The sequence below is a fragment of the Theropithecus gelada genome, chromosome 5 (assembly GCF_003255815.1).
Source record: "Theropithecus gelada isolate Dixy chromosome 5, Tgel_1.0, whole genome shotgun sequence".
Classification (NCBI taxonomy): Eukaryota; Metazoa; Chordata; class Mammalia; order Primates; family Cercopithecidae; genus Theropithecus; species Theropithecus gelada.
The window spans coordinates 179,255,996-179,269,610 of record NC_037672.1 but is presented as its reverse complement, the minus strand read 5'-3'; the positions used below and the strand labels follow the sequence as shown (position 1 = coordinate 179,269,610).

Sequence of the window (13,615 nt, the reverse complement as noted above, 5' to 3'; positions counted from 1 at the left end):
TTTTTTTGTGGCCAAACACATAATCAGTTTCTGCTACTATGCCACAGAAATATAAAAAATCGTATCATTTCTATCTGACAGTTGTAAATTTCTGTATATATACTTTAGTTAAAATTTTTGATTAATATTATAGGATTGCGGTCTTATTTTTGTCTTTTAGATCTGCCTGATTCTGAAGGAAGTTAATCAAAATATCTCAGCATTAATGTGTTTTAACAATCTTTCTTTTTAAATAGTTTTTGCTTATAAATTTAGCTACTATATTATTAATGTATGCATTTTAAGAATGTTCTTCTTCTGCACAGTATGCCCTTTGCCACTTACCCGACGGTCCTTTTTATCCCGTTGAGAGTTTTTAGTCTGAAATTCCATCTTTCCTGATATTAATACTGCCATTCCTCCTTTCTTTTTGTTTGTATTCACTTAATGTATCTTTATTCTCACAATTGTCTTTACCATTTTAAGTGTATGTCTTATAAACACCAATAACTTTTATAAACCAAATGAGTAGTTCATGTCAAAATGCAGTACATTTATTTATTTTATTTTTTGGAGACAGAGTCTCGCTCTGTCGCCCAGGCTGGAGTGCAGTGGCATTGACCTTGGCTCACCACAACCTCCAGCTCATGGGTTCAGGCGAGTCTTGTGCCTTAGCCTCCTGAGTAGCTGGGACCACACGCCCCTGCCACCACACCTGGCTAATACTTGTGTTTTTAGTAGAGACCGGGTTTCTGTATGTTAGCCAGGCTGGTCTTGTACTCCCAGCCTCAAGTGATCCACCCACCTCGGCATCACAAAGTGCTGGGATTACAGGCGTGAGCCACCGCACCCGGCCAAAATACAGTATATTTAAATTTTAGGTAATAGGTAATAGAGTAGATTTGACTCCTTTCATCTTGTTTTTTGATTATTCATGATTTTTCCTGTTTCCTTTTTTCCCTTGGAGCTGCTTTTGCTAAATTGGTCAGATTGCTACTCAATCCCTTTCCTCACTGCTAATTAGGTGGGTCTATTGTCCTCTTTTCATTGTATTAATGATTACCTTCCCACTCCTGACATTCATATTCAAATATATGTTTCTCATTGTCATAGGAATGCAAGATAGCAATTATTTCCCTCCACTAAAGCTCTGTTTCGTAACTGGTTCCCCACTCTCCCTCTTCAGATGAGATGAGAATTTGGAACCCTTTTACTTTTCTACTTTCCTCCAACTACTGGATTTTGCTGATAGGTAAATGCTTTTAGTTCCAGCCTTCTGTTAAGGTTTCTTGTGTAGTGCTTCTGACACATTTCCGGTTGCTCTGTCATCATCGTTTGAGATTTAACTATATACACCGTAGAGCTGCTTTCTCATCATTGTCTCCTCTTTGCAGGTCATGATGCTGATTCAGTTGCTATTTCTTCCTGAGTACTTCCTTAGATGGTATATGTACGTTGTTGACATGGTCTCTGAATCCCAGCATTGCCTCAGTATCTTTCATTTACTCTGAGAGATAAATGCTATTGACGGGGTTCAGGACATGCTACCCAAAACATGGCACCTTGGCATTTGAGAAAACAGCAGAAGCAGGAAGGCCACTCTCACTTTCCCCTTGCCCTTCTCCCCTGAAGGAAGACGTAAGATCCTCATCCAAGAGCTGCCCTCCCTATATGAGGAGGAAGGAACATCCATATCTCTGAAGACACAAGGACACAGAGAAGAATCTGAACAAATGGGCCTTGCCCAGTTCCTCCCAGTTTATCATCATTCAACCCCTGTGTCCAATCATACTTCTCGGTGACTGTCCACTCTTCATCCAACCTTGCACAAAAATACACAAGTTTACCCATTTCTTTCGGCGTTCATTTCCTTATGAAGGGTCTTGTGTCACCGAAAACTTACGTTAAATGAATTTGTGTGCATTTCTCTTGTTAAGCTATCTTTCGTTATAGGGGCCTTAGTCATGAACCTAGTGACGCATGGCAAAAGAAATCTTTCCTCCCCTACAGTATCTTCTCTGCAGATAAGATCTCTGGGTTGCATTTTTTTTTTTTTCCTCTCAGTAGGTATTATTCCACTGTTTTCAAGCTTTTGTTGTTGCAGATGAGAAATTCATTATTGGTGTCATTTATTTTTAGTAAGTAAAAACAAGTAACCTGCCTTTTCTCTGTGGAACCTTGTAAACTCTCTTTATCCTTGAAGTTAAAGAATTTTTCTAGAATGTGCTTCGGTTTGTGTGTGTGCATATGCGTTGTCTTCTTAATTTTATCTGAAATTCTCTTTTCTGTTTTGAGTTGTTTCTTCTACCTGGTCTTCAAAACCACTAACCTCTCTTCTTCAACTAATCTGTTGTCATTTTTAGTTTGTAAATTATGATTGTAATTTTTTTCTCCAGCATTTGGTGGCCATTGTTTGTTTTGTTGTTGTTGCTTTTTTGTTGTTATTGTTCTGGGATTTCTGCACATGCTTTAGTTACAATGTTTTATTTTGGTTATTTTGGTTCAGGTTGTCTTCTCTTATCTCCATTGTTCATTATCATTATAAGCTTCTTAATCTATTTCTTTTTTTGCATCTTATCCCACTTCCTGCATGCTGGGTGCCATTAAATTTGTTGTTTTCCTGAGGTGCTTTAAGAAAGAGTGGGAAATCCTGTTAAATTCCTGGAATGAACATCTCTACTGTTTGGTTTTCTCAGATGGCATTCTCACCATATCAGACGGAGAAATGCATCTGTTCAGGCTTCCCCAGTTCCTGACGGCCCAAGGAAACCAGCTGCTCCCACAAGGCAACATTTGCCCAAGCGGAGGCCATGGGAGGGGCAGGCCAGTCTCTCTCTGGAACCACCAGGACACAACATTCTTCCTGACCTTCATATTAGGGCTTCACCCCATTCCACGCTCTCATCTGGCACAAAGCAGAAAGCACCTGCACCAGCTTGGTCCTTCAGGATCCTAACAGAGTTGCAGATCTCATGTGTACCCTCGATCACTGCTCAGCTCACAGGAGGCAGGGAGTCCGCTGGCAGATGAGTGGATGAGCCCTATTCCAGCCACCATCATGGCGGAATCCAAGATACATATTTACAGGAACATTCAGACTGCTCCTCTAATGTCCTTTTCTTTCCTCACAAGGGCTATCCTTGGTAAGGGGCAGATCTAGCATCTGGAATGTTTGTATACAAGATGGGCTAGCACTCAGGATGCAGCCCACAAGGGAGGTCCGGCAGTGAGGAATGAGAGCTTGTGGGATCAATTTCCCTCTTCTCTTTCTTTCCTCTTCCCAGTGGAATCCCCCAAACTACACTTGAACTGGTCTTGAACCAGAAAGGCCAGGAGGTGAGCAGAAGCCATGCTTCTGGGGGCTGGGGGTGCTCAGCATTACTGATGAAGGTAAGAATGAAGAGACGTCATGGCCCAAAGAGGGGAGTTTCTGCGAGTGGGGCCACGCTGTCAGCAAAGGCCAGAGATGAGGCACAATTAGAAATCAATCGGTGCCTGTTGTTGTCAATCTGCCTTCCTCCTTCCCTTCCCTTCTTTGCAAATTTATTTTGTTTTAATTTCAGTAATGTATAAATATAGATATCATGGTGTTTTTCAAATTTAAAAACAGAGTCCTGGCTGGGTGCAGTGGGCTCACGCCCATAATCCTGCACTTTGGGAGGCCTAGGTAGGCGAATCACCTGAGGTCAGGAGTTCGAGACCAGCCTGGCCAACATGGCGAAGCCTCATCTCTACTAAAAATACAAAAAGTAGCTGGGCATAGTGACAGGTGCCTGTAATCCCAGCTACTTGGGAAGTTGAGGCAGGAGAATTGCTTGAACCCGGGAGGCAGAGGTTGCAGTGAGCCGAGATCATGCCATTTCACTCCAGCCTGGGAGACAAGTGAGATTCCGTCTCAAAACAAAAATAAAAACAAAAACAAAAAACAGAATCCTTCCTCTCCATTACCATTCTACAAATAAAGAATAGATGGTGTTCTTCACAAGTTAAAATTCTTAAATTCACAACCCCAACACTGATTATTGACTAACTCTTATACAATTTGGGTTAGGGCCCCAAAGTGGTTCTTTTCAGGCTTATGACTCAGTGGAACAAATGTATTCTTCCTTCCAGACATCATCTCTTTTCAAGGTTCACCCTCACGGGCCGCGTTCCTTGTTGGAATTGATAAGTGTTTGGTCAAGAATACTACAGGCAATGTGCATAGCCCAGAGAGCTGCAGCAGAGAAAAAAATGTTCTTTTATCTTATCACTTCTCCAAAAGCTGTGGGATGATCCTATGCAGCTGTTTCATAAGAAATTTGTCTGACCTGATGGAATAACTTTTCTTCAAAGATTAATAAAAGAAAATAGCATTCAAGAATGCAAAACAAGCCATTGTTACCCTAAACTCATCCTCACCTACAGCAAGCTCCACAGCTGTTCAAAGAGCAATTATTTCTATCACCAACAAACGACATGAAGAGATTTAAAAAGAGAAAGAGATCTATGTGAGATCCCGTCAAATTACACAATGACTGTGAAGATGAAATGATCCCCAGCATTACACTATCTAAATATAACATGTAATTAACAGTAGTCACCTGCCAGTCAGTAAGGCCATACAAAACCATTAAAATCAAGTTTGATAATTAGACATAAAATTGGTCAATTAGAAATGTAAAAACATCATATTTCTCGATTTGAATTCTCCATATAATTGCACCAACAGAATCCCTGCTTGTCCCTTTCTCCAGCTGAAGCCGCATTTCCCTGTGTCATTCAAGGAGTAAATGGATATAGGACTGATCGGCTGTTTTAAAACTCCATGGACAAAAAAAGCGAAATTAGCATGACTCTTTGGAATTGTTTCAAAGATATTTGGCTACTATGAATATTTTTCATCTTTCATTTTTATTACCTATATGATGTCAGTAGCTGTGGCAGGAAGCACATTTTGTCAATTAAATAATTAATCCCATAGCATAATAGTCCATGAGGAAAAATTGACATTTGTCAGGTTCAAAGACAATGAAAGCCTGGAAGGATTTTACATTATGCTTACTCAAGAAAAACATGATCTGATAGCAGACTTCCCTTACTCATTTCTCTCCTACACCTGCCACTCCCACTACAAATACTCCCCACATCAAACCACAGGAAGGAGAAAGTATCTGCAATGCCACCCTCACACTCATCCTCATTCACCCAATTACAAAATCATATCAATTTTATTTCCTAAATATGCCTGCAGTCTCTGCACACCTCACTATCTACACCATGAACATTTTAATTTCAAATTGACTAAAACGGGCTGGGCGTGGTTTAGTGGTGGCTCACACCTGTTATTTCAGCACTCAGGGAGGCCCAAGTAAGAGGGCTGCTTGAGGCCAGGAGTTTTGAGACCAGTCTGAGAAACAAGCGAGACCCTGTCTCTATTAAAACAAAATGTCTTTAAAATTCGCCAGGCATGGTGTGGTGTGCACTTACGATTCCAGCTACTCAGGGGGCTGAGGCAGGAGGATCTTTCGAGCCCAGGAGCTGTAGGCTGCAGTGAGCTATGACTGCCCCACTGCAGTTCGGCCTGGGCAACAGACTGAGACCTTGTCACTAAATAAATAAATAATGATAATAATAGACTTAAAAAATTGATTCCAATAAACCAAAGGGTGATATTTTACTGAGTTGCCTGTTTTTCACTGTGGCAACTGCACAGAGATTAGAAGCCAGGCCAGAGTCGGGCAAGCTTGGGCTCAAGTTCCAGCTGAATTTCAGGAGCCATGGGATCTCCAGCCTCTCCAAACCTCATACGTCTCAACCTGTGAAAAGAGTATGCTACCAGGACCCACCTTACCAGGGGGCTGCACACTCCTGCCTAGGGCGCTGACCAGCACGTAGGCAGCATTAGCTGTAACTAGCAGTCCATCCCATCTATGTTTCTACAAAGTTTGGATTCACACACGTCAAGTGACCTGCAGTGCCATCACACACCGTGTGTGCGCTTCTCCATTCACTTCTGCTCTCCAGCAAGGCCTCCCTGGCCGCCTGGCACACTTTCTCTTTCCTCTGCCCCTTCGTATTCTGCAGTCCTTGGCTTGGAAGGAGTGAGGAATAACACTATTTGGCCCCCCTAAGAACTTCCGTTTCAGGGCTTCTACAAATGCTACCGCCAGGTTGTCAACAACAGTCTGCGCTGGATTAAGGCTGTCTAAGAGAACGGTTCCGTGTGCTATTTTTAACCTGTGTAGGCATCATCTGTGCTGCCAAAAAGAAATGCTTGCCTGGGGTGGAAATGACCCCCAAATGCTGCTGTTTCCTTCAAATAATATTCCACAGTGTGGAGTTTGGGGTTTTTTTCTTTTCTTTTATTATTATTATTATTATTATTATTATTATTATTATTATTATTTTTGTTTTCCTACAGGGCACTAAAGAGTTATTTTTGTTACAAAAAGCAAGACTTTACATTCGGTCCAGATCGTACGCATTTCTACACTACTTTTTTTAAATTGTTGTACTATTTTTTAAATTGTTGAAAAAATGTACACTGATCATCTATTTCAGCTGGGCAGATAATACGAAAAAATGGGTTTCAAATGACAATACAGTGTACAAGCAACTAACAGTACATACCTCAAATATGTGTTGTATCTCCCCTGAAAAACCGATGAAAAATTTTAAGCTATTTTGTCCCTTTTCATAAAATTTGATACCAGTAATTAGTAAGGCATGCTTTAGGGTATAAAGATCTCTCCTTAGCAAATCAAATGAGTTTTCTTTGATGTAAACCGGCTTGGGTGAGTGAACACTGTTTCAATCTAGTTAGAATGGCTCTTTGCACAATGCAGGGAAGAAAAGAACCATGGAAAATTTTCAAACTTTTGAACGATTTATTGCATTATTACTTTTTCTTCAATGTGTTCCTGCCCAATATCAAACTGTTAGTCACACTGTCTGTACGGTGATTAGAAAAGAATGAATATATTCTTTATTATTAAAGTTTAATTTATTTTTCCTCATTTCCAGATTAAATTAGCTAAGGGATGCTAAGTTATGTGTAAATTATACTGCACATTAGAAATGTAAGAGGATTTTATTTTTATTAATCTTGCCCACATCTCAAGACTGTATTAGAAGAAACAAAATATAACTACGTATGTCTAATACAAATAACCTACTGTCTTAAGAGTGGAAATGGGTAGGTTTAGGATAGTGAAGTAAAGTTACAGGAGTCATGATTCCACTGGGAGCATCCTCAGGCCAAAACCAATGTAAAAATGTTCCACAGATACACGCGAATGAGCAAACCCTAGTGGATTATATGGTGGGAAACCAGGAAGTGTTAAGGTATAAACTTAATTTACTGGGTTGCCTGGGAGAAAGACAACGGGAGCTTTCCGTGGCAGGCTCTTGTGTGAATCAGACAGAGGCAAACAGCAGGGCTGCTCGGGTGCTGAGATGATCTGGGATAACAAGCCACACTTTCTTGTGAGGGAAAGGTGGGTTTCTTCACCAACAGCTCCTGTTCTCCTTGTACCGGTTCTAACCACAGACACAATGGCTGTGAGCACCTTCATTCAACTAAAAGGGAGCCCCAGAGACTGGAGTTTCAAGTTTACACAAGTTTGCACAAACGCTTGGACCATGTGCAGAATCATAAACCTCACGTATAGCAGATGAGGCTTTGGAATTCCCCACGTGTCAGTGCCTGTGCCTGGGGGGCCAATGTGCCCATTGGCGGCTTTCTACCTCTCCTCTGGAATACTGTGTGATCCTCTAATATCTCAAAATCACAATCAGCAGATGGAACACCAAAGTCAGAAAACAGACATGTCACCTTGACACCTACGAGTTAGCAACATGTGAGCATTGTCTTATTTTACTAGGACAGTTACCCACCTTGTCTAGTGAACTCGTCTGCTTCTCTGTGAACCAAATCCTTCACTCTGTTGCCATAAAGCAGCCGCGAGGAATCATGATCAAAAGCTTTCAGTGTCTCGCTGGAGCTGTAGGACTTCTGTGTGGGTACCCGACACTCCTCATTGTCTGCGGAGGAATTGGTGTAGCGCCGTTCTTTCTCTCGTCTGCTCTTGGTCAGGGAGCAATAAGGCCTGCGTTCTTTCACATCCATGCTTCATTCCTTCTGTGTGCGCATCAGTCCTGCTGGTGACAACTTAGGCTCGGGGTTCAAGTCTCATTGGCCTCTCTGTAAAGATACAAGGTTTGCGTGATGTCAGCATGACGTCCACCTAAAAACTGGCTACTCTCTACCCTTCTCGATCTGGGATGGTAGGAAACAATAGTATTGCTTACCTAGGAAACTGGCTTTCAACAAGAAATTCGTATTTCTGAAATTAGTGTAAAATATTTTGTATCACCAAGAGGTGAAGCACGCTTTTTGCTGGTGAGGGCTTTGAGTGTTTATTGAAGCTACTGTATCTGATTTACCCCACTAGTACAAAAAATAATTGGAAGCTCACCCTCAAATTTCACTACAGAAGCCAGCTAAAAATTGGCTTCAATAGTTTGTTAAATTTTCCACAATGGAAAAGTTAGAATGGCTTTTTCTCTTTACAGCATTTCTCCGTTCAAAATAAATTCCCTTTCTTTTTCTTATAAATGTACACTATTTTTTTCTTTTTCAATGTATTTTAAAGAGCAGGAGCAAATTGGGAAATTCTTGCTACTGAACTTTTTTTTTTTTTAAATATATCTTACAAAGACTCTTTCTTCAGAGGGCACAATTTTCATGTTTTAAGAACTCAAATGTCTTGAATTGTGGAAAAAGCTGGTCCTCCTCCCACACCAGTCTGCTTAAAATGCATTTTCCTCTCTAGCAAAAGAATTTAATCAGCACTATCCTGATATTTAAGGTAATTCAAGTGGCTAATTTGATGGGGGGAGTTTCCTGCAACTTCACGAATAAGGAAGTCAAATGGTGTTTCTCTGCTTAAAAACTCTCTATTTCCTGAATTTGCTGAACCGACAGTGGAAAGGGTGGGTGGAAAAGGTCTTCGGCAAAAGACTGGGGCCTTCAAGAGGTAGAGTGGCCCAGGACTAATCTGCATTTCAAATGGTCCTCCTTTGTCTTTATTCCTTCTCCTTTTGTCTCTCCTTTTAATCTGAAGGACCCTGAAGGCTTTATCTTCAGCCCTTAGTGTTTTCTTCCCACCCCACTAAATTCACTTTTTCCTATATTCACTTTTTCTTTGAGTGATTCCATAGTCAACTTGAAATCAATGGTTCCCAGCTGGCCCCAGGCCTTCTCCTTGGTTCCCGTAGTATCCTTCGGACTGACTGCTGTTGAGAAAGCAGTTTCTTCACTTCCAAAAAAAGTGAGTCCCTCTCTCAAAGAATCAGTGTCTCTGGTCTTGGTCTCAGTCTCTCTGCCTCTGTCTGTCTCTCTCTTTCTCTCTCTCTCCCCCACCCTCTCCAGCATGCCCTGTCAGCATACACACCACACAGCTCATTAATGTGCTTCCAACCTGGAGCCTTGTGGCTGACTCTCTCCCATGTCAGCTCAGCTTATCCTGGAGTTGTCAACAATTCTTGATCCTTTCTGTTGTAACATTACAAATGTTCCCCTCACTTTCAAAGTTTTGCCTTCCATCAGCTACAAGAAGAGTGGCAAGACTCCCTGGGCTGGAATAACCACAGAGTTGCAGAGCCCAGACCTGGGAAGGTTTGGAGTGTTCCTCCCTGCTATGTCTTCAACCAAATCATACCCTCCTCTCGCCATGTTGCCAATGAAGGGTTCCCCTGTGGGGTTCCGTATTTCTCTGCTTCCAAATATCGATATTGCTACCAAATACCGAGCTGTTCAAAGTAGTTGCTAACATTTTAGTTTAGTGTTGGAATATATCTTGATTTCTCTACCTTTGTCTTCTTTTCCATGAATGTGATTTTTATTTTAAAAAACGATTTTTCACTGACCCCTCTGATTCATTACTCTATTATTATATTTACAAATTCTTCCAATAGCTCCTAAGAGAAACTGAATTTCTCCTGTTGTACCTTTCCTTTCAATCTTAAATTGAAATAATAAACATTTTCAAGGTATGGTGACAGATCATTTTTATACAAAAGGATTAAAACAACTTACCAATTCACTCTTTTTATTCCAACAAAGAGAAGTATTTTTTTAACTTAATTTTTTTAATTTAATTTTTTTTTTTTTTAGAAGGAATCTCGCTCTGTTGCCCAGGCTATAGTGTAGTGGCACGATCTTGGTTCAGTGCAACCTCCGCCTCCCAGGTTTAAGCGATTCTCCTGCCTTAGCCTCCCAAGTAAGTGGAACTACAGGAGCTCACCACCACATCCAGCTACTTTTCTGTATTTTTAATAGAGACGAGGTTTCACCAGGTTAGCCAGGATGGCCTCCATCTCCTGGCCTCGTGATCTACCCGCTTCTGCCCCCCAAAGCACTGGGATTACAGGTGTGAGCCACTGCTCCCAGCCAAGAGATTTTATTTTATTATTATTATTATTTTGAGACAGAGTCTTGCTCTGTTGCCCAGGCTGGAGTGCAGTGGCACAATCTCAGTTCGCTGCAACCTTTGCCTCCCAGGTTCAAGCAATTCTCCTGCCTCAGCCTCCCGAGTAGCTGGAATTACAGGCAAGCACCACCACACCCAGCTAATTTTTGTATTTTCAGTAGAGACAGGGTTTCACAATGTTGGTGAGGCTAGTCTAGAACTCCTGACCTCAGGTGATCCACTTGCCTCGGCCTCTCAAAGTGCTGGGATTACAGGCGTGAGCCACTGTGCCCAGCCCCGAGAAGTTATTTCAGATGAATATTTACTGGATGACTACTATGTGTTAGGCTGTCTTCTAGGTGCTGAGGACAAAGAGTGGATAAATGTTCCTGTCCTTATGAGGCATACATTTAGTCAGGGAAACAGGTACATTCTTTCTAACAGAGTGAATACATATGTCTAAGTTCCAGGGAAATTTTGTTTCCAAATCGTCTTGATCTTTTTGGAGGGAAGGCCCTATAGACTGAAAACTAAATGATCATTAAAAAGCTTTTCATTGATCAGAAAAATATAAATCGAGCATTTTTAGTAATAAACATTCGGGATTTGAAGTCATTATGAAAGTTTCATTTCTTGCCCTAAATTGACATCTATTTTAAAATAAGTGTTGCTATATATACACATATGTATGCATTTTGGTACTTTAAAACTGAACTGATTGAGGCAAGGGGAAATTGTTTTCTGCTCTGCTGCTGTTTTGCTTCCATTAGTTGGACTAGGTATTGACTGGCAAACTCTGCCAGCCAAATCGGATCCACCACCTGTTTTTGTAAATAAAGTTTTTCTGGAACACAGCCCTTGCATTTGTTGACGTATTGTCCTTGGCCATTTTCATGCTACAAAGACAGAGCTGAGTGGCTGCAACAGGACTGCAGTGGTTTGAATTGCGTCTCCCGAAAAGATAAATCTTAACTGAAATCGTAACTCCCAGTATCTGCCACTGTGATCTTCTTTGAAAATGGAGTTTTACTTTTATTTCTGCAGATGTAATAAAGTTACAATGAGGTCATACTGGATTAGGGAGGGCCCTAAACGCAACGACTGGTGTCTTTATGAGAGGCAGGAGAGGAAAATTTGGATACAGGCACACACAGACACATAGGAAGGAAGGCCAGGCGAAGACAGAGGCAGAGATGGGAGCAATGGCGCTGCCAGCCAAGGAGCACGAATGGCCGCCAGCAACAAACGGAAGTCAGAAGAGAGGGGCGGAGCGGATCCTTCTCTGGACTGCAGAGGTGTGGCCCTTGACGTCACACTTTTGACCTCCAGAACTGAGAGATTAACTTCCTGTTGTTTTAAGCCACCAGGGTTGTGGTCATTTGTCACTGCAGCCACAGGAAACGAACACAGAGACCTGATGGCCTGCAAGTCTAAACTATTTGCTATCTGGTCCTTTAGAGAAAACAGTGTGTAAACCTCTGATTTAAACCATCCATCTTTCCATTCTCTTTGTCGGTTTGGATTTTTTTTTTTTAGACGGAGCTTCACTCTTTCACCCAGGCTGGAGTGCACTGGTGCAATCTCGTTCACTGCAACCTCTGCCTCCCTGGTTCAAGTGATTCTCCCACCTCAGCCTCCCAAATAGCTGGGATTACAGGCGCGTGTCACCACACCCAGCTAATTTGTGTATTTTTAGTAGAGATGGGGTTTCACCATGTTGGCCAGGCTTGTCTCAAACTCCTGACGTCAGGTGATCTGCCCGCCTTGGCCTCCCAAAGTGTTGGGATTCACAGGCGTGAGCTGCAGCGTCCGGCCCCATTTGGATCTTTAAGGGCAAAAAGTATTCTCTCTACTGTATCATTTTCATGATACCATTTTATAATCTTGCAAATTAGATAATCAGTACGTTCTTTAACATAGTAATCACAATTAAAGATGCAACTTTGTGGTAATATTTCTAAAGTTTATAAATCAACACCAACTAAATGTTAATACCTAGTAATGGAAAGATGATTTTAGGTATTCTTAAGCTTTCTAAAACATCTCTAGCATCAAATATCTGAGTTTTCTTTATTTGTGAAACAATTCTCCAGTGCCACAATACATCAAGATGTAGTATTTTATTATGCCGTCAAAGATCGAGGCAATTTGATCTTAGACTGTAAACAATAAAAAGTCCTTTGTATCTCTCTTTTCATTTTTGTACATAGTTCAGACTCTTCGAGGATTTTATCTACACTGTAATATTTGCAACTACTGATATGCTTCACTGATGGAAGTCAATGAGTTCAATATGACTTCAAAAGGCAGTTTTCTGTGTTATCTCTTCCACTCAAGGCTGAAGATGAGAAGGTTAAGAAATGCAGCTTAAGTAATGCCAAACTGTTAGAGCACTTTGATGGTGACTGCAGAGTCCTACGCAAGGAAGAGGGTCACTGTGTGCATTTTCAGCAAAAAGCATGTAATGAATATGACATTAGCAGCATCAGTGGGCAAAGCCTTTGAAAAATAAGGAAAGCCATTAGAAAGTTGACAAAAACAAATAGACAAAAAACAAAAAAACTTTTGATTGGCCAGGCTCAGTGTCTCACGCCTGTAATCCCAGCACTTTGAGAGGCTGAGGTGAGAGGACTGCTTGAGGCCAGGAGTTCAAGACCAGCCTGGGAAACACGGTGAGACCACACCGCTACAAAAAAATTAAAAATCAGCTGGGCGTGGTGGCACATGCCTGTAGTTCTAGCTACTCAGGAGGCTGAGACAGGAGGATCGCTTGAGCCCAGGACTTCAAGGCTACAGTGAGCCATGGGTCATGCCACTACACTCCAGCCCAGGCAACACAGTGAGACTCCGTCTCAAAAAAACAAAACAAAACAAAACTTCTGATTGAACTGGCTACAGAAAATACACAACAATATCAAGCTGATTTGGTTAATTTTCATTAGCTCCTTGAAACGTACCTCAGTTACTAACCATAGCACTCCTCTGGAAATCACAGCTGGGCTTAAAGCAAGCTGGATTACTTGGTTATTTGTTTCTTCCCAACATTCAGTATGTGACTGAATGAATGAATGGGCAGGCAATCCCTGCCTTATGGACGCCAGACTTAGGGTGATCCTATCCTCTCTTTCAGATGTATTATTTAAATATATTTTGAAACTTGGCCAGAGAACTTAACGACATCT

General features: G+C 41.4%; 1 protein-coding gene across 1 annotated transcript in view; it reads right to left on the bottom strand.

Annotated features, from left to right (window-relative positions):
• The window catches only part of TENM3 (teneurin transmembrane protein 3), a 657,776-nt gene that overhangs the window by 468,169 nt on the left and 175,992 nt on the right, over positions 1 to 13,615 (bottom strand). Inside the window, exon 2 of the mRNA XM_025385351.1 lies at positions 7,858 to 8,164. Within this exon, the coding sequence (XP_025241136.1) occupies positions 7,858 to 8,089 (232 nt within the window). The 5' untranslated portion in view covers positions 8,090 to 8,164. The remainder of the gene's footprint in view (positions 1 to 7,857; positions 8,165 to 13,615) is intronic.